Source organism: Dermatophagoides farinae, chromosome 5, assembly GCF_024713945.1.
Source record: "Dermatophagoides farinae isolate YC_2012a chromosome 5, ASM2471394v1, whole genome shotgun sequence".
Lineage (NCBI taxonomy): Eukaryota > Metazoa > Arthropoda > Arachnida > Sarcoptiformes > Pyroglyphidae > Dermatophagoides > Dermatophagoides farinae.
The window spans coordinates 3,456,980-3,479,960 of NC_134681.1; the positions used below are offsets into that span (position 1 = coordinate 3,456,980).

Here is a 22,981-nt window from a genome sequence, read left to right on the forward strand (position 1 = left end):
TTGACAGCATTTTCATAAGTCAGCAGCCAGCCGATGAATAGATAGATGAACGTCAAGTTTCGATTTACATTCAATGATTTTTTTTTTCATCCATGAATGCAAAAAAAAAATAAAATAAAAATTCGGGTTTATCATTGTCCATCATCGAGTAAAGTAATCCATCTTCCATCCAAAATAATAGTTTCAGGGTATTAATTAAATTAGTGTACAAATTTACAAAATGATCAAATGACACGATGATTGAGATGATGTGATTGAACGATGCAAATTTTGGATGAACAACAACAACATATAGAGAGTAAGAGAAAGAATGGTCGTTGTTTTTATTCTTGACAAAGTCAATTCATCAGACTTATTATTATGATGATTATCGGAGAAGAATTCGATTGTCATTTGTCGTAGTAAAACGATTGTTTGTTTGTTTGTTTGTCAATTGTCTTTATTGTGTGCATGTGTGAGCGGGTGTTCGATTACATTCGACGATTCGTGACATGGAATAATAATGAGCTTGTCGTGAGTGGATCATTTTGTACGATAACGACACTACTTACTTTCTTATTACTCAACTCAATTCAATTCACTATTGGTTGGTTGTATTTCATTAATTCCATGGTAAATATTTGTTTCACAAATTCATCCATCCAAGTCATTCATCCAAGATAACGATCGCCTAAGCATCTCATCACTTTGTTGATGATTTTTCGATACTATTGGCGTCGTTGTCGTTTGACAATGAGAATCAAAAAAAAAAATTATACTCATTTTCTTTCCCGGTAACGATTTCCAAAAAAAAATTGAAGCAATTGAATCGCCATCTATCGGGCCAACATTTCACCACATGATTTTTTAATCCAAAAAATGTCAAAACAAAACAAACCATTTAGTGTTGATGTTTCTATGGCTTTTTTTTAATTTCAAATAAAATTCACAATGAAAAAATGAATTACAAAATCTTTTGGTAAAAATAGAATAAAATATATGATCAATTCATTAAAAAAAAATATGGGTGTAGGTGGAAGGAAAGGTCAAAGCGACAACAATTTTTTTCATTTATTAAGCTAAAGAAATGATTAACACTATAGTATGCTACTGTTGTCCATTCATCGGTTGATTGGTGTTATTAGTGTTGTTGTTAATCGAATTGATTGAGCTCGAACTACTTGTTGAACTGGCGTTAGTTAAATCAGATTCAGATCTTTGCTGTTGTTGATGTTGTTGTTGTTGTTGTCCCATCATCATAATCATCATTTGTTGCTGTTGTTGTTGACTATTTGATCCATTAAGTGGTGGCAATGTGGCCGATTTGGTCAATGATGTAGATAAACCAGAATGAGACAAATGATTGGATGATCGATTCGACGATACAGACGATGAACATCGGTTTTTTCCGACCGATCGGTTCGATGATAATGATGTTGATGATGATGTGAACTGAGTGGTTGGATGAATTTCATTCACACTGACAGATGAAGAAGAATCATGATGATCATGAATTTGTTGACTACTTTTTTCCTGTTGTATGGATTGCTGTTCCTGGTTATGAAGATCATGGCTTGAAGTGAAACTTCGACTTTGACCTAAATGACTTTTGTCTGGCGTTGTTTTGACGCTGGCAATCGAATCTGATGAATAATTGCTTTGGAAACTAAGATTACTTTGGTGCCTTTGATGAGCTGAATGATTGGATGCGGCATAACCACATTGTTTGATTCGTTTACAAAGAAAATGAATCCATTTTTGTTGCTCATCACTGGTCATAGCCAACAACAATAGTTCTTTGGCAGAATTCTTAAGATACACTCGACATGGTGTTACACTATTTTCTTGTTTATTGTCCACATGTTCTTTATGAATCTTCATCCGGCAGCCTAAAGATGTAAACAATCAATGAGTTATTGGGTCACAATATCAATAGATAAAAAGTAAAAAAAACCAAACCACTTACCTTTACAACCAAGTGCTGGCGGTGGTTTTAACATATGCCACATTGGTTTTAAACAAACTTCACAAGAAGTTGGCATATGAAACGTAATCGGTATAAATTCATGTCCTTTATGTTCAATAGTCGTCGACTGAACAAAAGAAAAAAAAACACGTGCGTGTGTTTAGTTACATTAAAACTTTTAAATCAAAAAAATTTTTCAACTTACATCTTTACCATGATGAAAATGATTATCTAAATGTGATGAACTATCGCCACCTGGTTTACGACTTTCTCCTTCACATGCGTATAAAAGCTGTGGAAAAGAAATTCGATATATTAGAATGTGGCAATCAATTAATCATTAACCAAATTAACTAACCTGAAATATACGAGGAATATCTTTAGCATCGGCACGGATCACATCACCTTGAGATACGGAACGGGCATGAAACAATTTACTTTAGTAGAAAAAAAATAATTTTTTTTTTTGTTAGTTTGTCAATGTCACAAGGTCAAAATAGAAACATATACCAAAGATCAAGTATAAGTGTTGGATCCGATTTAGCTTTATCGTTTTCATTATTGTAGAATATAATTTTTCGGCTCGATACAACTACGTATTGTTTGCGCCAACCATGACGACGAATATTCTGTTTATTCGGTATGGAAAGCCAACCTTCTAGTCTTGATTCATCCACTTCTTCTACGGTATTGGGTATGGATTGTGTTGATTGTTGTAGATATGATGATGAAGTGCCGACGACCACAGATGACGTTGATGATGTTGTAGACAGATTTTCTTCTGATAATCGGGTATTTTTACTACGAAATTGTTCTAATTCAGCATCTTTGGCTGCCACTTCCATATGTAGCCTAAGTCGTTGTTGAGTTTCCTCTTGTAAGATGGCATGAATGTCGTTAAATTCTTTCTGTAATTTTGAAATCTTTTGGCTACACGAATCTCGTTCCGAATTGAGTTCCTGTTCCAATTTGCGGCATTCTTTTTCTTTTTTCTTCAGCTCCATCACAATAGAGCTTTTGGCCTTTTTGTCATTCATTTTCATGTCACGTCTATTCATAATTTCGGCCAATTTGTTCACTGCTTGTTCTTTGAGCAATTTTTCTTGCTGTAATTGTTTAGCCAATGTTTGATTCTCCTGTTGTACGGTGGCAATTGAATCTACATTATTATTTAATTCTCTCATTTTGATTTCAAATTCTTTGTTTTTCTTTTTCAATTCCTGTATATAATCACAAAGTTCACGTTCATTACAACGAAGTGTTTCAATGGCCGTATGTGAATCCTTTTTCACGTTGGCCAATTGTTTACGTAGTTCATCTAATTCATTTTCGAGATCAGATTTTTCACTTTCCAATGTGGTCATACGTTCTTTGTAATTTGTATCATGTTTGAGCTGATTCTTGAGATATTCATTCTCCTGTACAATATCGGTCTTTTCCCTGGTAAGCGTATTCAATTCAGATGTTTTTTCATTCAATTCTTCACTAATTTCATTTAATTGATTTTTATAAATTTCTGAAAAACAGTGCTCAGTATCTAAACGGATTTTCATATCACTGTAATCACTATTAAAAAAAAAAAAAAAAAATACAAATGATCCAAATTAAATCATTGCCAGACAATCTTGTATATAAATGGTACTTACATGGACAATTTTTTATACACTTTCTTTGCTTCTTCCAATTGTGATTTGATTAATTGATTTTCACTATCAGAAAAGGCCAATTTTTGTGCCAAAATTTTCACATCCGAAAGATTACGATTATCGGAAAGATATTGTTTGATTTCATTGTCAACATTATCATCATTATCAATAATGAATGAACGATCTTTTTCCAAACTTTGCACTTGTTGCTGTAGTTGTTGTCTATCGATTTTTAAACAATCAATTTCTTGTTCTCTTTCTTTCACCACTGTTTCCAATTGTTGACGTTTATGAATTTCACCTTCAAGCATTGATTTTAAAGCTACAAAAAAAATGAAAAAAAAATTCAAGTAAAACTTGCAGTAATCAATAAATCAATTAAACATTTACCAGAAACATCTTGGAATTGGTCCGAATGAATCAGGACTTCAGTATTATGGTCATCATTAGCATTGGTTGTGGTTACAATACTATTATCATTCTGATCAGGTGTAACAATAGCCATCGGACGATTTGCTTTATTATTATTCGTAGCCATTGGTCGAAGTTCATGTAGCTCATTAGTAAGTATAATTATTTGTGCTATAGTGAACAAAATGAATTAAAAAGATGAGACAAAAAAACGAGACAAAAAAAACAACACTTACATTCTAATTGTTTGACTTTTGCCTTAAAATTGTTCAAAAGATTCGTGGCAATATTTAGCTCTTCACGTGTAGTCGACACATCTTTTTCTTTGCTATCGGATATCTTTTCAAACATGGCAATTTTGTTTTTCATTTCACCAATGACAAGCTCCTGATTACGAATGGTATGCTGTAGATCGTTCATTTTGATTGATTCACGAGCGAAATTCTCTTTTTCTTTTTGCAACATTTCTGTTAACATTGCCAATTTCTTTTCCATGGTTGAATTTTTTTCATTCAAAGCATTCTGTGTCTGTATCCTTTGTGTTCGTTCGGAATCATATTTTTTACGAAAATCAATTATCGATTTTTCTGCCGCCTGACGATTTTCAGTTTCCTGATCAAGAGTGGCACGAACTTTGATTAGATTTTGACGTAATGAATTCAGATGTTTTTCCAAATAAGCTTTATCATTCTGTAATGAATCAATTTGTCTATCTTTCTCAATTATGGTGAGACGAAATTTATGGTCCAATTCGACGTTCGTATCCATCGCTAGTGAACGTTTATCAGGATCACTAAGATCCGTCATGCGACCGGCCATCAAATCGGCATCACTATCAACCGATTGTTTTCGTGCTTGAGAATGGCGTCGTTTACGACAAAGAAGGGCATTATCACCTGAATAAGTAAATCCGATGAACGGAATATGATTGCCAGCGAAAGCTCGTGGTTCGGGAAAATGTTCATTATCTTTACGTATGTCGATACGGTTAGAGTTAAAATTACTGGTATCATCATCGCCACATAATTCTGGGATTACGGGTGCGATACACTGGTGAATATTGTCGAATGTCCATTGTTCATTCTGAAAGAATGGATGTATTTTTACTTCGGTCATTCCATTTCTACCCAAACGATTAAGGCGATCCGTAAGAAAGGCACAAATAAGACTTCGAGCTTCCACCGATATCTCTACATCATCCGGAAAATGAAGATGATTTTTGTGATCCATAATCTTGCCATAAGTTCCAACTAATGATTCAGCAAAAAATGGTGTATCACCGATGAGCATTTCGTATAGGAAAACACCCACCGACCAATAATCACATTCACGACCATAACATTCTTTGCCGCTTTGCGATCTTAGCACTTCGGGTGAAATATAATCGGGTGTACCGACAGCCGTTTCCGAATGGACAAGACCATTGTCGTCCATACGCATACAGGTACCGAAATCAGCCAATTTCAAATGACCACGATGATCAAGCAACATGTTGTCGGGTTTGACGTCACGATGCACAAAACCCATCAAATGAATGGTGTCCAAAGCTAGAACCACTTCGGCACAATAGAATTTGGCCCATTTCTCAGGTATATCATATTCGGACATGAGACTGACAAGATCACCACCTGGCATATAATCCATGACCATATAAAGATGAGTGGTTGTCTGAAAGGCATAATGAAGTTTGACGATCCAATCAGAATCGGCGTGTGCCATGATGAATTTTTCCTCCCAAAAATATGTATCCGATCGTTTGATCATTTCGAATTTCGAAAGCACCTTCATGGCAAATACTTTTTTCGTATATTTATGTCGTACGAGTTTCACTTCACCAAAAGCACCAGAGCCAATTACTTTGATCACATTGAAATCATCGGGTTTCATTCGTGAATTGGCAATCAAATCGTTGTATTTTTCGTATTTTTGTAAAAACAGATCAATATTTTTTATACGTCGCAATGTAGGATGATTGCAATCAATGACCATTGCCTGGACACAGTCCTATCAAACAAAACAAAACAAACAGACAAATCAAAATCAAAATATGGTCAATAACAAGTAATTAAACAGTAATTTACCAGAAGGCCATCGATATTGAGATCGGATTTTGGGTCCAGTAGACATTCTTCTAGCCGGGTAACCCTTTTGTCACGATTATCTTCAGCTATCTTGATCATTTGATCATCGGCCATTTTTTTGCCGTGATTTCACTATTTCCACTTCCAATAAATGAACTTCTTCAATTCACTCTATTTATATTTTGTATACTACAATTGATTAATGAATTATTTTTGTTTTTGGCAGAATTTGAAACATGAAAATGAAACAACAAAGCTAATAATTGATGATGATGAATTGGTTTAGAATGAGAAAGAACCACCCTTATTATTATTAAAGATGGACATGGCCATGGCTAGATAGGTATATGGCTATCATTGATGATTGAAACGAGGGGCAATCACAGATTTTAATAATTCCTGCTGCTTGCTCAATGTTTTTATCATTGGCTAATTTGTCGGTTGCTGTTGATGTTGATGATGATTGTTGGTGGTGGTGGGGATGATGATGATGATGATGATGACGTTTGTTGCTTTGGATTGCGATATTTTTTTTCTTTCTTTCTTTTATTTTTGGTCGCTTAGTCACACATTAGCCATTCAGATGGTGACATCACTTTGGTTCTTCTGTGCGTTGTAGTTGTTGTTGTTGTTCCTGTTTTGTTGTTTGGTACAATTAATGAGATGATAGATTGTATAAAAAGATAGGATAATTTCTAGATGGTCACATGATAAAGATATGGTCATGGCACACCCACCAATGCATCGTAAATCAAAAAAAAAAAAAAAAAAAAATGGAATCGATTCGCTCAAAATACTACTTGAATTTTGAGCGATCTATAAAGTGGAAGAAAAAAAACAAAATTATTGATATCACACACACACACACACACACAGACAGACACAAAAACAATCGAGCACGATAATAACGCCAGATGCATCAACGAGGTAGAGCCACTGATTGCTCTTTCTCTCTCTCTCTCTGTCTGTCTTTCTTTGTGTGTCGATGATATTTTGTTGTTGGTGGTGGTATATATACGCCGCAGCTCATTTCATTCAATAAAATAAAAAGTTGGTTTAGATTTTTTTTTTCTCGTTTTACAGAAAATCGTCGATTTACCAACCGTCTATCCATCTATCTATCTATATATATATCTGTTAATGTTGGTCGATTAGGTTGCTATGTATTCATCATCATCGCGTGTAATGTTGTTAGCAACAGTCTGTTTTTTTTTTAGGCGGTTATATTCTGTGTGTGCTCAATCAACATTGCAACAATTTTTGTGGTCAAGCATTGCCCATTTTTTTTTGCATGTTTTTTTTTCTGTGATCATCATGTTTGATTCTCGATTCGAAATCGATGAACAAAAACAAAAAAAAATCATAACAAAACGAATAGTAGTGGTATATTGTAGCCATTGATAAATATAAATGTATCTATAATGGTGCCTGTTGCTCTCTGGGCCAGAACAAACAAACAAACCAAAAAAAAATTCTTTAGCCTTGAATTTCTAAACAAAAAAAGCAAATTTTTTTTTTATTTTTGTTGGCGCCTAGCAACGAATTTAAATTGTTGGATAATAAAAACATGACATTCATATAAACACAGACACAGACACAGTTACCGAATCCGTTACCAAAAAAAAAAAAAAAACGACAACAACAACAACAAATGATCATCATTATAATTAATGGTGATGACTCAGTGTTCTATCTCTCTTTGTTTCTTGCAATGATTGTAATCATGTGTCAAAAATAAATAAAAAATTCGAAATTCTTGATTCTAAAACAATGATGACGATGTTATCAAGAAAAAAACAAACAATAACAGATTGTTGTCGTTGTTTTATTATTCTTTAAGATAAAATCAACGACAAATTCTTGGTTTGGGCGTCGACAATCAATGGTGTGTGTGGAAACAATATATATGGATCAAGTTTTGTTTATGGAATCATCACCATACCTTCGATTTATCGATTTACAAATGGATGAACAAATTGCTGCTTGAATAGATAACGACGATTAGAATAATTTATTGTCATATTGTTGTCTACGTTTCCAAGCACACATACAATATACAGAATAACACAGAATCGATTCTTGATTCTTCATGATGATGGTATTATTCAAATGAAAGTTGAAATGAAAACAATGACTGATTACAGATTAGCTTTTATGGGGTTATAATCAAAAAAAAAAAAAAAAAAAAATGAATGCACCATGAATTGGCACCAAACGTGTATGATGGTGCAACACATCCATCACATTATTATCAATTTGGATATATTAACTTATACACACATCTAAAAAAGAATAAGAAAACCGAAAACCAGAAAAAAACGCATGCGTCCGTCCGCTATGTTACATTGTATCGAAAACAAAAAATCAAAAAAAAAAATCCTTGTTAAACACCATTCTAATGATCTACAGATGGCGCCATAGAATCGTTGTTTTGTTTTTTTCTTAAATAATTTGTAATCAACACAAAAAAACGAAAACGAAAACAAAAAATTCCATTCAATAACACAATTTTTTTTCGGTTGATAATATTATTAACAGCAATTTTGTACAATGAACATGGTGACATGAACATCATCATTTATGGAAAATGGTCATTTTTCTTGTTGTTGTTGTTGTTGTCGCTGTAACCAATCAATCAATTTTGGTTCAATAAATTTTTTCCAAAATATATTCGAATGTATCTTTTCTAAACTTTGTTTCACTGCCGATTTACCGGATCCAAGCGGTACATGTTGAAAATATTGATCCACTTGATCATAATCAAATTGTGTGGAAAAATGCCACGTTGTTTCCGATATAATTGTATCCAATGCAAATGAACCCATACCAAAAATGTCGAAAATTTGTTGCCAATTTGACCGAACAAATTTCCATGCCATATCACGTCCAATTGGATTGCGAGCAACATTTTGTATGACAAAATATATATCTTGTGTACGGATTTTCGTACGATCCAATGATGATTCCAGATATTTGGACAGTAGATAATAATTACGTGTAGAACCAATCACACCTAGTAATAATCGTTTTTCCGATGCAACAGTTGTATTGATATATTTATGCCAACAATAATCCCATTCACGATCAGTACCGTATTCAATACCGGCACTATATACAATATCTCGTATATTCGCTGGAACCGGAACAGCATCGTTCATCCAACGGCGAAAATAATATGACGCTTTATCGATGGATGATCGATGACCATAATAAACAGCCGCACGTAATAGTATGGCACGAAGTTTTTTCTCAAACATACCATCCTCGGGTCTTTCATTCCAATCAAGTTTTTCTACCATTGGCAATATAAGACGTAATATATAACGATGTAACAGTGGATTTTGCGGCATTATCCCGTCGAATGTTCCGAAATGTGTTAATAATGTTTCCCATGGTACATAATCTTGTTCATTATTTTCTAATTTAAAAAGATCAACAAATCACTCCATAAATGACGTACAAACAAACAAAAAACATCTTACCTAGATATCTTGTCAGATTCATTGCGATTGCAACATCTAGATAACCATTACGCATCAATGACAATGCATCATCAATTAATCCAGCACGATCTGATGGTGAAAGTCTACCGTTCGATGTTTGCTGTTGTTGATGAAGCAATCGAATTAATTGTTGCCAAATTGATTGTTCATAATTAACACGATAAAAACCACTTTGTTTACGATTTAATTTAAACCATGGATTTTTCATCCGATCCAATTGGATTCGTTGTTCACTGGAATTAAGCCAATATACTTGATTATTGTGGTTGTTTTGATCGATTTTCGGCGTAATCAATGTTAATGGAACGATCCATGTTTGATTCACAAACATTGTGGATTTATTATCATTTAATTGTTGTTGAAATTCATCCGGACTAAGTGATGATATAAAACGTTGTTGTTTGACTATAATTTCCGTACCATTTGAATTCCATTCAACCATAATAACCGGATATCCTTGTTGGAAAATCCATGTATCCATTATGGCTGATACATTCACTGGTAATGTGGCCGAAACACGGGAAAAACATTCCCATAGTTGACTAGTGCGTGCCGTTTCAAATTTATATCGATTCAGATAATTTTCTAAACCACGTTGTAAATTTTCCAAACCAAGAAAATCTACAATCATACGTATTAAACATGATCCCTGGAAATAAAAAAAGAAAAGAAAAAAATGAGTTTCTTTCACTTTTTTTCAATATTTACCTTTTTATAGGAAATCAAATCAAACATTCCTTCAATATCAGCTGGATTTGCAACTGTTGTATTGATTGGATGTGAACTAAACAATGAATCCAATGCCAATGCATGCTGTGATGTTGATATGACAAATTGATCCAACATTCGCCTATAACCAGGAATAATGATTTGAATTAATCGATTCATTCATTCAATGAATAACTTACCATTCTGGATGTATGAAATCAACACCCAGATTTTCAACAAACGATGCAAAACCTTCATTTAGCCATAGATCATTCCACCAATTCATTGTGACCAGATTGCCAAACCATTGATGAGCAATTTCATGTGAAACAACAATCGCTACCTGTTCTTTTACTTCGCTACTAGATTCACGTTCATTATACAATAATGTTGTCATACGAAAAGTGATCAGGCCCCAATTTTCCATGGCACCGGCACCAAAATCCGGTACGGCCACAAGATCTAATTTTTTCAATGGATATGGAATCTTAAAGAATCCTTCAAAATAGTCCAATATGAATTTCGTTGCATTCAATGCAAACATTGCATTCTGTTCCTGACCAATCGGTACCAGTGCACCGGTTTTTATGCCATTTATTGTCTCACCAGGTACGTAGGAAAAATCACAAACAACAAATGCAATTACATATGTTGACATCGGTACTGTTGGTTCAAACATCGATATGATTTTCACAGATTTTTTTCCATTTCCATCATCATTATCAATGATCAGACGTTTTTCATTTATTTTTTCCGTATTAAAATAGGCATTATATTGTTCATCATGTATCATTTGTAATTGAAATGATGCTAGATTTTGAGCGAAAAAAAAAGAAAAGAAAGAGATGGATAAAAAAATGAAAAGTGGAAAATTTTCCATTTTTTCATTCATTTACCTTTCATGGCTGGTTCATCGAAACAAGGAAACGCTGAACGTGCTAATGTTGGTTCAAAATGTGTGGTCAATAGATGTCGTTTTTGTTGTAGTTTTTGATTATAATAACTACTAACATAGAAACCTTCTAATTGATCTTCAATTTTTTTCCAGAATCCAATCGATAACCGATATTCATGATCTGGTCGTAATTGTTGATCAAATTCAATGTATAATTGTTCTAATTTTATACATTCACTATATTTACGTATATTGATCATTTCTGATTGATTATTCAATACTTGTGTTGATAATAATGATAATGATATGTTTGTAATGTTTAATTTTTTTACATGAATAATCAAAAATTCTGTCCATTCCATCACTTTTATTTGTATGGAAACATTTCCTTCATTGATCAACGAATCAATATCTGGTTGCATATAAATATCATAATGTATTGGCTGTATAAATCGAGGTAGACGTACATCTTGCCATGGAAATTGTTCATTATCAGTATCTTGATAATGATTAGATTTCGATAATAATTGTTCATCATTCGAATACAAAGACGATGATGATGATGATGATGAATTATCAATCATTGATGATTGTTGTCCATAATTATTGTTGATTGTGATTGATCTGTTTGGATCACAATAATATGTTGTTGATGGTGGTGGTTGCTTTCCGGATACATTACCATTAATTGATTGTATTGATACATTGTTCGGATGATTAGTATGTTTACTGCTATCTTCACCTATGGATTAAATATTCGAAAAAAAACAAAACAAAACAAAAGTCAAACATTTTGTTGAATTAAACAGAAAACAATAAAAAAATTTCTTATTTTTTTTACATTTAAATGTCAGTATAAAAAAACTTTGAAATATTACTGCCAATACAATAAATAAGAATGCAGCAATGGCCATTTTGATGAGAAAATTTTGACAAAATTTTATTGATAATAATAATGATGATGATGATGATTGTTGTTGTTGTTGTTGTTGTTGCTGTTGTTGTTGTTGTAATGATGTTGTTGTTGTTACTACAACTGGTGGTGATGATATTGTATCAGATGATAATGGTATTAATGAATTACGACGACTATCATCATCATGATGATGATGATGAATCGATGATGATGATGATGGTTGTTGTTGTTGTTGTTGTTGAGGAGTAGAATTATATAAAGTCAATTCAGCTGTTTGCGGTGATTGATTGATATTTGTATCTACAGCTGCTGCTGTATTGACTATTGTAATAAATTCTTGTAGATTATTATCATCATTAACATCGATATCCATATGATTTATATTCGTGTCTGTTTTATTTACATTATTATAATAATATGTATAATCTGATATATGTCGTCGTTGTTGTCGTTTTCGTTGTTGATTATTTGAATTGGTAATTAAATTACGAATCGATGTTGTTAGATAATTAAACCATCCTGTCGATGATGATGATGATGATGATTGTTGTATTGGTGGTAGTGTTTGATGATTATTAATTGTTTCTGGATCATTAGTGTTATCAATCATTATCATTTTAATTATTGAATCTTCCTCATCAACATCATCATCATTTGGGTTTGATGGTGGTGGTCGTTGTGATTGTGTCGGTAGTTGTGGTGGTAAACTATTATTGGTTGTTGGTGTCGATAAAATGGTTGCATTTGTTGCTGTATTTAACGATGATGAAGACGAAGATGACGATGATGATGATGATGATGGTGATGTGCGTGAGGATGTTGTTTTTTTCTTATTTGAATTACGATTACAGCGATTACCACCACCACCATGATGATGATGATGATGATGATCATCATCTTTTGTTAATTGTTTTTGCGATTGTTGTTCTAAATGATGATTGTCATTCATTGATTTAATTGTAGCTGTCATCATTGTCACATTATTATTATTATCATCATATGAATCAAATATTTCCGTTTTTGATTTTGGTGATGCTTCAGCAGCAGCTGTTGTTGTTGTTGTTGTTGGTGTTATTAATGGATCATGATTGATTGGCCATTGTTCTAATAATAAATTGGTCATCATTTCCTCGCTATGATCATTAGGTTCCATTGACATTTTGTTGTTGTTGCAGTTGTACTAGATAATTTAGTTGACAAATAGATGAATTTTTTTTTTTGCTTGTTTTGTTTTCTTTTTATCATTAATTGATTCAATTATCGAACAAATCGATTTTTGCACACACACACACACACAACACAAATAACAGTAAATAAAAATACGCATTGACCAACAAGGACAATGAAAAAAAAAGAAATAAAAAATTAATGACCAACAAAAAAAACTGAACAGATCAATGAATTCGAATGAAAGAATCGAACGTTTAATGTTTGTCCATTTGCCACCAAAAAAATTGTTCAATTAAATAGATTTTTTCAAAAAAAAAAAAAAAAAAAAAATTGTCGCGATCATACTATATGCATCGTGTATGCGTGTTTGTTTGTTTGTTTGTTTGTTTGTTTGTCGAGAATTATATGTATTTGAAATGATGGCAGTAATGTTGTAAGCTGGATAAAAATGATACACTTACATTTATTCAGTTTGAAAAATTGATGTTTGCGTGTCTCTCAGTGTTTGTTTGTGTGTGTGTGTGTGTGTATGCGTTGTCTATGTGGAAGAAGCATAAATTTTATTATTATTATTGATTGGTCAATATTGTACTATTGATGCTGTTGCTGCTGCTGCTGCCGATGTTTCTGTTGTTACTGGACATGATTTTTTTTTCTTGGCTGATGATTTGGATGATGATGATGATGATGATGGAAAAAAATTTTTGTCATCATCATCATCATCATCGTCGTCATTTTTGCCTGATGTTTAATAAGTTCTTTTTTTTTCTTCTTCTTAGAAAATAATATATAAATGACGACGATGATGATGATGATGATGATGAATGCTTTTGATCTGTGGTATGTGTGTGTGTGTGTGTGTGTGTGTGTGTGTGTGTGTGTGTGTGTGTGTGATTTGTAATAATGAGGAAATTGATTATTAACACTGATGACATCAACACACACAGACACATCAAGCGAAAATGGTGTTCTTTTAAATGGAAAAAAATGGATTTTGAATCTGAATAAATGAAAAAAAATGAAACTAAAACGAAAAGAAAAAAAAACACACACTGAACTATACATACTTTGAAGTAGAGAAAAATTGAATGAATGAATGAAAAAGCAAAAAAAAAAAAAAAGAAAAAGAAAACTTTGCAGCAAACAAACTGAGATAAAGACCAAAGAAAATTGCTTCATATTTTTATTCTGTGAACAAAAAAAAAAGAGAGAATCCAAGTAAAAAAAAAATTATTCACATGTCTGTTTGTGTGTGTGTTTAGTTTGTTTATTTGAATGGAACTAGCAATGATGAAGAATAAGAAGAAGAAGAAAATGTTTTGCAATCATTCATCATTGAATGTTTTTTTTTTCTTCATATTTTCATATTTTTTGACAATAGATCTCTATGGATTTTATCCATACACACAAACACACACACAAATTCACTATGTGTGTCTGGATTTCTTTTTTTTTTTATCATATTCTGGTTTTTGTATCTGGATAGAAAAAAAAGAGAAATTCTTTTTCCATATATCCAAAAATCCATTTATTCATAGAAATTCTTTCATATTTCTAACATGTAAATATAGTAAATTCTCTTGAGATTGGTATAGTTGTGTTATTTTTTATTATTTTTTTTGGTCGCTCATTTATTTGCACTAGATAATAAATCGGTACATTTTTATTTTCGGTTTGATCTAAAAATTGTTTTAAAAAAAAAATGAAACACACCACCAATTCACACATGATATTTCCGTTTTCCTTCTATTTATGTTTGAAAATTGTGTCAATGGAATAGGAAAGTAAAAACAAAACAAAACAACAACAACAAAAAACAAAACAAAAAAAAATTGTGGCCCATTTTAATAACCACCAACACCATTGCCACCGCCAACACCAGTAATAATACGTTGTGATTATTATTATGGTCACATTTAATCAATTTCTTTTTTTTTAGACTTGATACAACATACGAATAGAAAAAAAAATTGGGCCGAAATGGACAATCATCGATTAAATTGTGGACAAAAATTCTGTAACCGATTCTGTGTGTGTGTGTGTGTGTGAGTGAGTGTAACAAAACCGATTATTATTTGTCTGGTATTTTTGTCGATGTTGAATTTTACTATCGAATTCTTTCCGTCATATTCTTATTATTGCTGCATTTATTATTACCCGTAAATGTTTGCAATTGTTGTGAATTTTTTATTATTTGTTTGTTCGGTTTTTTATTATGATAACAATTCTGTGTAATTGAAAAAAAAAATATCGGGTGTTTGGTTTCATTTTGAACAAAGAGAAAAAAAAATTAATTTATTTCACATACCATTGAATGAATAAAATAAGATGTGATGATGAATTGTGAATGGAACAAGACAATGGGGAAAAAAATGAGAAAAAATTTTCTGGGAAAAAAATTTTTTCTCATTTTTTTTTTGAAATTTAATCTAAACGAACAGAAAAAAAAATTGAGAATGAAAAATCACAAGACATGGACAACATACATCATGATTCGATTTTTTTTGTTGTTGTTGTTGTTGTACCACGATGATGATGAAATTCAAGCGATTAAATATATATAGTGTTTAATTCGTTTTTTTTAGAATCAAAATTTCATATTCAAGCAATGGCAAAACAGGAACTGGAAAAACTGTGTTGAATTGAATTGCCCAAAAAAAAAACTGTGTGTGTTTGTTGAAGCAAACAAAAAAAAAACAAAATTTTTGTCCATTTTGTTTTTCATATTATCAAAAGCTAAAAATAGATCTGATTATGATGAAAGTGAAAACAACAAAAAAATGAAAATGAAAATGAAAATGAAAATATAAAGCCTATATAAGCTTTTGTAAGTGGAAAAACTGATGACAGCTCATTGAGCTGTAAAATTTGCAAAAAAAAAACTGACAGACACACACACAATGATTTGGCGATTTGAAAAACAAAAAATTGAAATTTTCAAACTCTAAACAAACACCAAAAATATGGATTAAAAAAAAAATTTTTTTACAAAACGATAATTCCATTTTGATGATGGCCGATGATTATGAAAAAAATCATGGAATCAACGAATTAGTGAGTGGAGAGAAAAATCTTTTTTATTATTATTATTATATTCAAAGTCATTCATATTAATTAATGTTACTGTTTTTTTTTCTACTTTATTTCTCTCTCTCTCTCTCTCTCTCTCTCTCTCTCTCTCTCTCTCTCTCTCTCTCTCTCTCTCTCTCTCTGGAATAATGATTATCATCATTATTTTTAATTTCAATGATGATAAAGCACATCTATACACGCACACACACACACACACAGAGAGAACCCAAAAAAAAATCATATGGAATTATGGTACTTTGAACAACAAACGAACGAAAAGAGAAAAAAAACACTTGACAATTCTTTCCATGTAGATAATTACACAATACATTGGTGATTCATGTAGATGATGATGATGATGATGATGCAAAAAAAAATGTTATTAAATATCGTTACACAATGTTATGTTGACCATTGGATAGTTGTTGTTGTTGTTGTTGTTGTTATTCATTCTGGTAATGTTTGACCATCATATTTGAACGCCATTTTTTTCTGGTTTCTTTTTTTTTGCTTTTTCTCACCACTTTGTAACCCAATATTGTAATTACTGGATCAAGTGTTGTTGTTGTTGTTGTCGGTGGTATTGTGCAACCAAAATGACACATGGAACACTGACATTAGCGACCCGAATATTTTTGTTCGATTGTGATTTTTAAAATAAATTTTTTTTTATTGTCAAAAAAAAGCAAAAAATGAAATGAAAAGGCATTAAATGGTGGCAAGTGAATGAATTTTTTTTTTGTTTTGTTTTGTGAATTCTTAATACATAAGCAATTAGTAAATATTAAATATATACAAATATAATTTCGTCAATTTAAAATGATCCACCTGGACTCAATACATTTCATTCAGTTGATTATTTCCGATCTAGCTAATGGTTCAGTATCGCCATCTGTTGTTGTCGTAGATGATAATGATGATGAATGATGATGATGACGATCATTACTAAAACGAAAAAATTGTCGATGAAATAAATTTGACAATAATTGTAATGGCCATTGCCAACATGATGATCTATGACGATGATTATTTAAACAATTTGTACAACAATTATGATGATTATGATTATTATTTGGTGATGATTCATCATTTAAATGTTGTTGATGATAATCATCTTGAATTAGACTAAAACGATAACTAGATAATGTGTCTAGATTACCATCATCATCATCAAAATCATCATCGTTGAATATTGCCGATAAAAATTTTGATAATTGATCATTTGACCATGTAAAATCTACACGCATTATGCGTTGTTCATCTGAACGACTAGCATAATAACCTTTGATTGTGTCATATGAATCCATCAATATAGAACTGAACAAGGTGAGCACAACATAAATGAATAATAAAACATAGCTATAAAGATAGATTCGAGAAAACCACCATACAAACGGTGATATTGCTGGTTCTAAATAGGCAAACGTTGCAAAAACATCATCACCATTCATCAATGCGAATAAACATTCACTGGTACGTGCAAGTGTATAGAATTTAAAATGATACGGTCCAAGTATGATCCAGCCACTAAAACAGAATCCACCGTACAGTATCAATACACATAAACTGAAACGTAAAACTCTTGATAATGAACGTTTGATTGTCACCAAAAGAATGTTGTAATGATCGAAAAATGTCAAATATCGTAGTATGCCAAACCAAACTAGCAATAAACCAACACCAAGCAATGCTGAACATAGGCTATCCAATTCAAATGGATGTAATGCATTCACATGATTCGGTCCAATCATATTAAATCTTCGCAGTAAATTAATTATGGTGCCAATAATTAATAGACAATCATTGAACAGTATCATCAGAATCCAACCATCAATAAAATGCAATGAAGATTGTGTATCCAAATTACGTTTATAGGCAATATTGAAAAAATGATTCGTTTTTCTACGCAATGATTGTGAATTCATTAATGTTCGTAAACATAATATCAACGACATTGAACAAAGAAACAATACGATCATATTTATAACGATGGTTATCTGTTCTAGTTTTGTTTCATGATTATAAGCTTTCAGATTACCTGTGGTGTGTAAAAAAAAAGAAATTTCAAAAAAAAAAATTTTCTCGTATCATAAACAAACAAAATAACTTACCATAACAATTGATTAATAATTTATTCAATACAATTGTGATGGCAATTTCACCTGAATGTTGTCGATTATTAAAATTAATGGTTAAATTCAAATCATAACATCTTGGTATATTAAATGCGGCCAATGTATTCAATAAAATGACACGTAATGGAAATTTTATCGATAAATGTATCAATGATTCAAAATGTAATTGATCCGGTGCATACTGTAATAGATATTGTTCAAATGAAAATGTTTTCCATTCCATTGAGCCAGGCGGATAAAGCGATTTAATTTTCAAACATTGATGTTCAATACGTTGATCAATATAATATTCACTTGTTGTTGGTGATAATGTTACATTTGCATAACGTTCAAAACAGATTGTTATTGGTGATAATTGATTATTTTGATGTGGTTGATCAGGATTATTATGACTATTATTCGAATGAACATGATCCAAACGATAACCAAATGAACCAAGCGCTAGATTTGTTATATTTTCATAATTTTTAATTGCATAATCAATATGGCTAAAAACTTTTTTGAAAAACAAAATGGATCAGATTTTTTTGTATCATCAATTTTCAAATAATTCACTTACTATCGTTTTTAGTATAAACGGCATATGGTCCAATATTTGGCGGTACCGATTGTTGATCCAATGATGAATCCCATTTCAGCAGGAAAATATCATGTAATGTCATTAGCTGTTGAGTGGATGACAAGAATTTTTTAAAATTTCATTTGAAAAACAAATCACACTTACCATGCCATGATCAACAGAACGAATTGTAGCCGTATTATTACCGAACAATATTACCTGTGTTGTGACCAATATGATTTTAATTATTTGCAATAATAATTTCCATGGAAAACGTCCTTTAATTTTCCATTTATCAATCGGTGACATAAAATGATAACGAAGACGTCGCCGTAAACGATTACGATATTGTTGCAGTTCGGTATTGCTATCGATTGACCATTCATTGGTCGTCGTCGTCGTCGTCGCCGCTGTTGTTGTTGAATTGAGATTTTTCGTATTTCCACACGGTTGTTGTTGTTGTTGTTGTTGAGATGAATAATTTTGATGAATAATTCGATGATGATCAGATGATGTTGATGTAATGTGTGAATTGAAAAAAATTTGATTCAATGAATGATTTTGTTGTTGATGATTCGGTGAAACTGGTGTCGTTGTTGTTATTGGATTAATTGTAGCCATTGGATGACGATGATAACTATATATTGCTGCGGTTATATTTGGCGTTGCCGTCGATGATGATTCTGATGATGAATTTCGTAAACGTATTGAATTTTGTAATTGTTGTTGTTGTTGTTGCTGGTGTGTTGACAATAGTGATGATGATGATGGCTGCGGTAGTGAAGGTGATAGATTTAAATTGGCCATTGTTGTTGTTGTTGTTGTACTACGGCCAATAATATCGATATCATCATCATCATCGTCGTCATTATCGCCATTATAAGTTAATCGATTAACATCTTTATCGATTGATTGTTGTTGTTGTTGATGAGTAACATTTATTGAATCATTAATTTGATTATTAAATGAATGGTGTTGGCAATTCTTTTGTTGACCATTTGAAACGAATGCATGAATATTTTCGGCCATATTTTTTTTTGACTTGCTAATGAAGAGATCAATGACAAAGAAAACAAAACAAACAAACTAGTTCACAATCAATCGATGAATTAAAATAGCGAAAAAAATATATAGATATTGAACACACGGTGAATTTCGTTCACTTCCTATTATAAATATAAATGATGATTAATTCATATTAAATGTTTATACAAATCAAAATCGTTTACACAACACAACACAAATGTAAACATAAAAAAAATGTTCACAAAGATAAAAAAAGTAGGGTTTGAAATTGAACCAATGAACCTTTGACCACATATTTTTTTTTATCTGAAAAAAAAATTAAATTAAATTTTCCAACAAACAAACAAAAAAATGCGCAGCAAAAACCTCATACCGAATGATTTTCATCATCATCATCATCATCATCATTAGAATTATCATTTAGGAATCACAAATTGCCTTTTGCATTCGTCTTTGTATTTGTCTTTGTTTCTATTTTCATCATTATTTTTTTTTTTTGTTTTTAGTTTGCCTTCTGTTATTTTTTTTTTTTTTTTACTTGTCATTGACAACAACAACAATAACAAAAACAAAAAAAGAGAATGGTAAAATTTCATGACAAAAATACGACGCATGTCTCTATGCATGTCATGTGAGATGTGTTTTCATACGTTACAAGTTGTTTATAAATATTTCATATGATTGATTCATACAATTCACAATTATATCAAGTTATGGTGCAAAAAAAAAAATTGTCGGAATTTTATTATTATGATGATGATATTACCATGCAATTATATGAAAATATAAAATCCTAAAATTGATGACATGATGAGATTTATGGATTAATACGTAATTGATGGCGAGGAATTTGATTGAATAATAAAATACCAGCTGATCGTTCAATTATTTCTGGATCAACACGATATGAATGTATGGATGTTTTATCATTGATTATCTGATTAGGCATTAGAAAACATTCCATAAACCATTGACCATTATGGCCAGGATATAGTAGAACTTTGAAAAAATGTGTCGGTACTGAAACATGATTATGACCAATCACTTCATAATGGATGAATTTTTTACCAGATACGGCATCTTTTTGTGGCAAATATAATGGACCAGTACAGATCCATAAACCTGATGATGATTTTAATTCACGTATTTTACGACGACAATATTTTTCTAGATCATTCCATTTATCACGATTAAAACCACGACCAATTTGCGGTGCAATATTGGATAATACATAGGTTTCTTTAATGTGTTCAGGATTATTACGATAATTACCAGCCGCAGCTAAATGGCCACGATCATAACCAGATCCTTTATAATCTTGATTTGTTGAACGAAAATAACGATGAAATGATTGATCTTCACGAAATTCAATACCTTTACGGTTATAATCATCAGCATTTAGATCATCATTTGTAACATATTCTAATACCCAATTAGCAATACGATTTCTACGATCATAACTTAATAAAAAATTTCTATATGAACGTAATGAATCCATTGATGGAAAACCAAAACGGCTAATCTGTGCCATATGATTGTTACTTGAACCAGAACCATGTAACGATGGTTTCGGTGAATCGATAACATCATCACCATGTGTACCAATGTTTAACGTTGTTGTTGTTGTTGTTGGTCCAGGTGCAACAACATCAGCATAAAGATGACATTTTCTTTCATAGTATACACCAATACTGAATGCACCAATCGATAAAACACTGGCACGCATCCATGACCATAATCGTCGATTATTGATGAATAGTTTACCAGATGTATTCATTATGAATAAAAGCAGATCACTTTAATTTCAATCCAAATCCATTTGAGAACGATGACTTTTTTTTGCTCTGTGTTCATACCTTGCTAGTCGTTTAATTGTATAAAAAAAAAACATTTTAACACACATTTCTATGCTTCCATTGTGATTGAAAAATTGACAAAAGAAAAGAAGGAGAAGTATTGGAAATAGAAAGGGAAAAAGGTATTAAAATGCCCACAGTCTCACACACACACACACACACACACATTCTATTTCAACCCAGACAAATCGGTTCATTAAAATAGTCTCTTCATATGAGGGTGAAGAATGTAAAGTGAAAGTAGAATTTCTTTATTTCTTTACTTTTGCACATGCTTCTCCTTCACAATTGGCGCTACTCACGCTGTACAAATTTTTTCTTCATTTTGTGTTAGCACATTTTTCAACCGTCTTCAACCGTCGTTGTCGAGCACATTAACATTCGCACACTCATTCGCTTACGAGACGCAACGTTTCGATTTGTCTGATAAAAATGCAGTTCCAAATCCAAAAAATTCCGTGTAAATTATTGTGTACCACAAATATTTTGGTCTTTCATTGGATTAACTATCGTTTTTGTCGAGATGAATAATACAAATTTCTTTCAATTCGAATGAAAGAAACGATAATATCCAATTAGACAACTGGCCCATTTTGTCAAAAGAATCCAGTGTATAAATTCCAAACATTTGATTCCAATTTTCGCCAATACAATTATGATGGTACAAGTAAATTATCATCTATGTTAGCATCATCAACATGTAAATACATAATACACACACATATTACATACACAACACAATTTGTTAACAACCAGACTTGTAATGAAAATCATTGTTAATTTTATATTTTATAATTCATATATGTTTTTGTCGTTGTAATTTACTACTTGTAATAGAAAACTATCTTTTTACCAAGGTTTGGTATTATTTTATTTGTTGGTATTAAAAAGATATATTTATCACAATGTATCATCTAGTGATGCTAGAGAGAGAGAGAGAGAGAGAGAGAGAGAGAGAGAGAGAGAGAGAGAGAGAGAGAGAGAGAGAGAGAGAGAGAGAACCTGCAACCTCCTGATTCGCAGTCAGCCTGATTATCATCATCATTGCACAGGATTTG

General features: G+C 31.7%; 4 protein-coding genes across 5 annotated transcripts; all 4 read right to left on the reverse strand.

The window, feature by feature from the left end:
- Positions 1-886: 886 nt before the first annotated feature.
- Rok (Rho associated coiled-coil containing protein kinase) lies at positions 887-8,325 on the reverse strand. 2 transcript variants are annotated; one of them, XM_075731088.1, is made up of 10 exons: positions 8,026-8,325; positions 6,084-6,899; positions 4,239-6,006; positions 3,982-4,173; positions 3,592-3,913; positions 2,456-3,511; positions 2,304-2,382; positions 2,151-2,237; positions 1,946-2,072; positions 887-1,868 (listed from the first exon to the last, which is right to left on the reverse strand). In XM_075731088.1, exons 2-10 carry the CDS (start codon positions 6,195-6,197, stop codon positions 1,087-1,089), a joined length of 4,527 nt encoding a protein of 1,508 aa, XP_075587203.1. In that variant the 5' UTR covers positions 6,198-6,899; positions 8,026-8,325; the 3' UTR covers positions 887-1,086. The 2 variants fall into 2 exon arrangements, with proteins under 2 accessions (XP_075587203.1, XP_046918515.2); XM_047062559.2 differs by having other exon boundaries at positions 6,084-6,717; positions 8,026-8,300.
- A 187-nt stretch (positions 8,326-8,512) lies between these two features.
- Positions 8,513-15,965, reverse strand: LOC124498762 (glutamyl aminopeptidase). The gene is made up of 9 exons (XM_075731089.1): positions 15,762-15,965; positions 15,584-15,704; positions 15,433-15,502; positions 12,031-13,285; positions 11,191-11,931; positions 10,495-11,104; positions 10,295-10,436; positions 9,566-10,235; positions 8,513-9,501 (listed from the first exon to the last, which is right to left on the reverse strand). The coding sequence occupies exons 4-9, from the start codon at positions 13,262-13,264 to the stop codon at positions 8,675-8,677; spliced, it is 4,224 nt and encodes a 1,407-aa protein (XP_075587204.1). The 5' UTR covers positions 13,265-13,285; positions 15,433-15,502; positions 15,584-15,704; positions 15,762-15,965; the 3' UTR covers positions 8,513-8,674.
- A 1,031-nt stretch (positions 15,966-16,996) lies between these two features.
- Positions 16,997-20,634, reverse strand: LOC124499432 (mucolipin-3). Its single transcript, XM_075731092.1, has 5 exons — positions 20,441-20,634; positions 19,207-20,373; positions 19,042-19,147; positions 18,459-18,977; positions 16,997-18,385 (listed from the first exon to the last, which is right to left on the reverse strand). Exons 2-5 carry the CDS (start codon positions 20,068-20,070, stop codon positions 17,196-17,198), a joined length of 2,679 nt encoding a protein of 892 aa, XP_075587207.1. The 5' UTR covers positions 20,071-20,373; positions 20,441-20,634; the 3' UTR covers positions 16,997-17,195.
- A 144-nt stretch (positions 20,635-20,778) lies between these two features.
- Positions 20,779-21,891, reverse strand: LOC124500089 (endonuclease G, mitochondrial). The gene has a single exon (XM_047064123.2). It carries the CDS (start codon positions 21,842-21,844, stop codon positions 20,885-20,887), a length of 960 nt encoding a protein of 319 aa, XP_046920079.2. The 5' UTR covers positions 21,845-21,891; the 3' UTR covers positions 20,779-20,884.
- Positions 21,892-22,981: the final 1,090 nt, after the last annotated feature.

Bases quoted from the DNA above. Each gene is read 5' to 3' on its own strand.
- Rok (XM_075731088.1), bottom strand. From the start codon at position 6,197: ATGGCCGATGATCAAATGATCAAGATAGCTGAAGATAATCGTGACAAA. The intron at 6,007-6,083 runs GTAAATTACTGT...TTTGTTTGATAG, and splicing joins TCAATATCGATGGCCTTCTG to GACTGTGTCCAGGCAATGGT. The intron at 4,174-4,238 runs GTAAGTGTTGTT...TGTTCACTATAG, and splicing joins AAAAGTCAAACAATTAGAAT to CACAAATAATTATACTTACT.
- LOC124498762 (XM_075731089.1), bottom strand. From the start codon at position 13,264: ATGTCAATGGAACCTAATGATCATAGCGAGGAAATGATGACCAATTTA. The intron at 11,105-11,190 runs GTAAATGAATGA...CTCAAAATCTAG, and splicing joins CGATGAACCAGCCATGAAAG to CATCATTTCAATTACAAATG. The intron at 10,236-10,294 runs GTAAATATTGAA...TTTTATTTCCAG, and splicing joins ATTTGATTTCCTATAAAAAG to GGATCATGTTTAATACGTAT.
- LOC124499432 (XM_075731092.1), bottom strand. From the start codon at position 20,070: ATGGCCGAAAATATTCATGCATTCGTTTCAAATGGTCAACAAAAGAAT. The intron at 19,148-19,206 runs GTAAGTGTGATT...TCCACTCAACAG, and splicing joins GTTCTGTTGATCATGGCATG to CTAATGACATTACATGATAT. The intron at 18,386-18,458 runs GTAAGTTATTTT...TACACACCACAG, and splicing joins ATTATTAATCAATTGTTATG to GTAATCTGAAAGCTTATAAT.
- LOC124500089 (XM_047064123.2), bottom strand. From the start codon at position 21,844: ATGAATACATCTGGTAAACTATTCATCAATAATCGACGATTATGGTCA.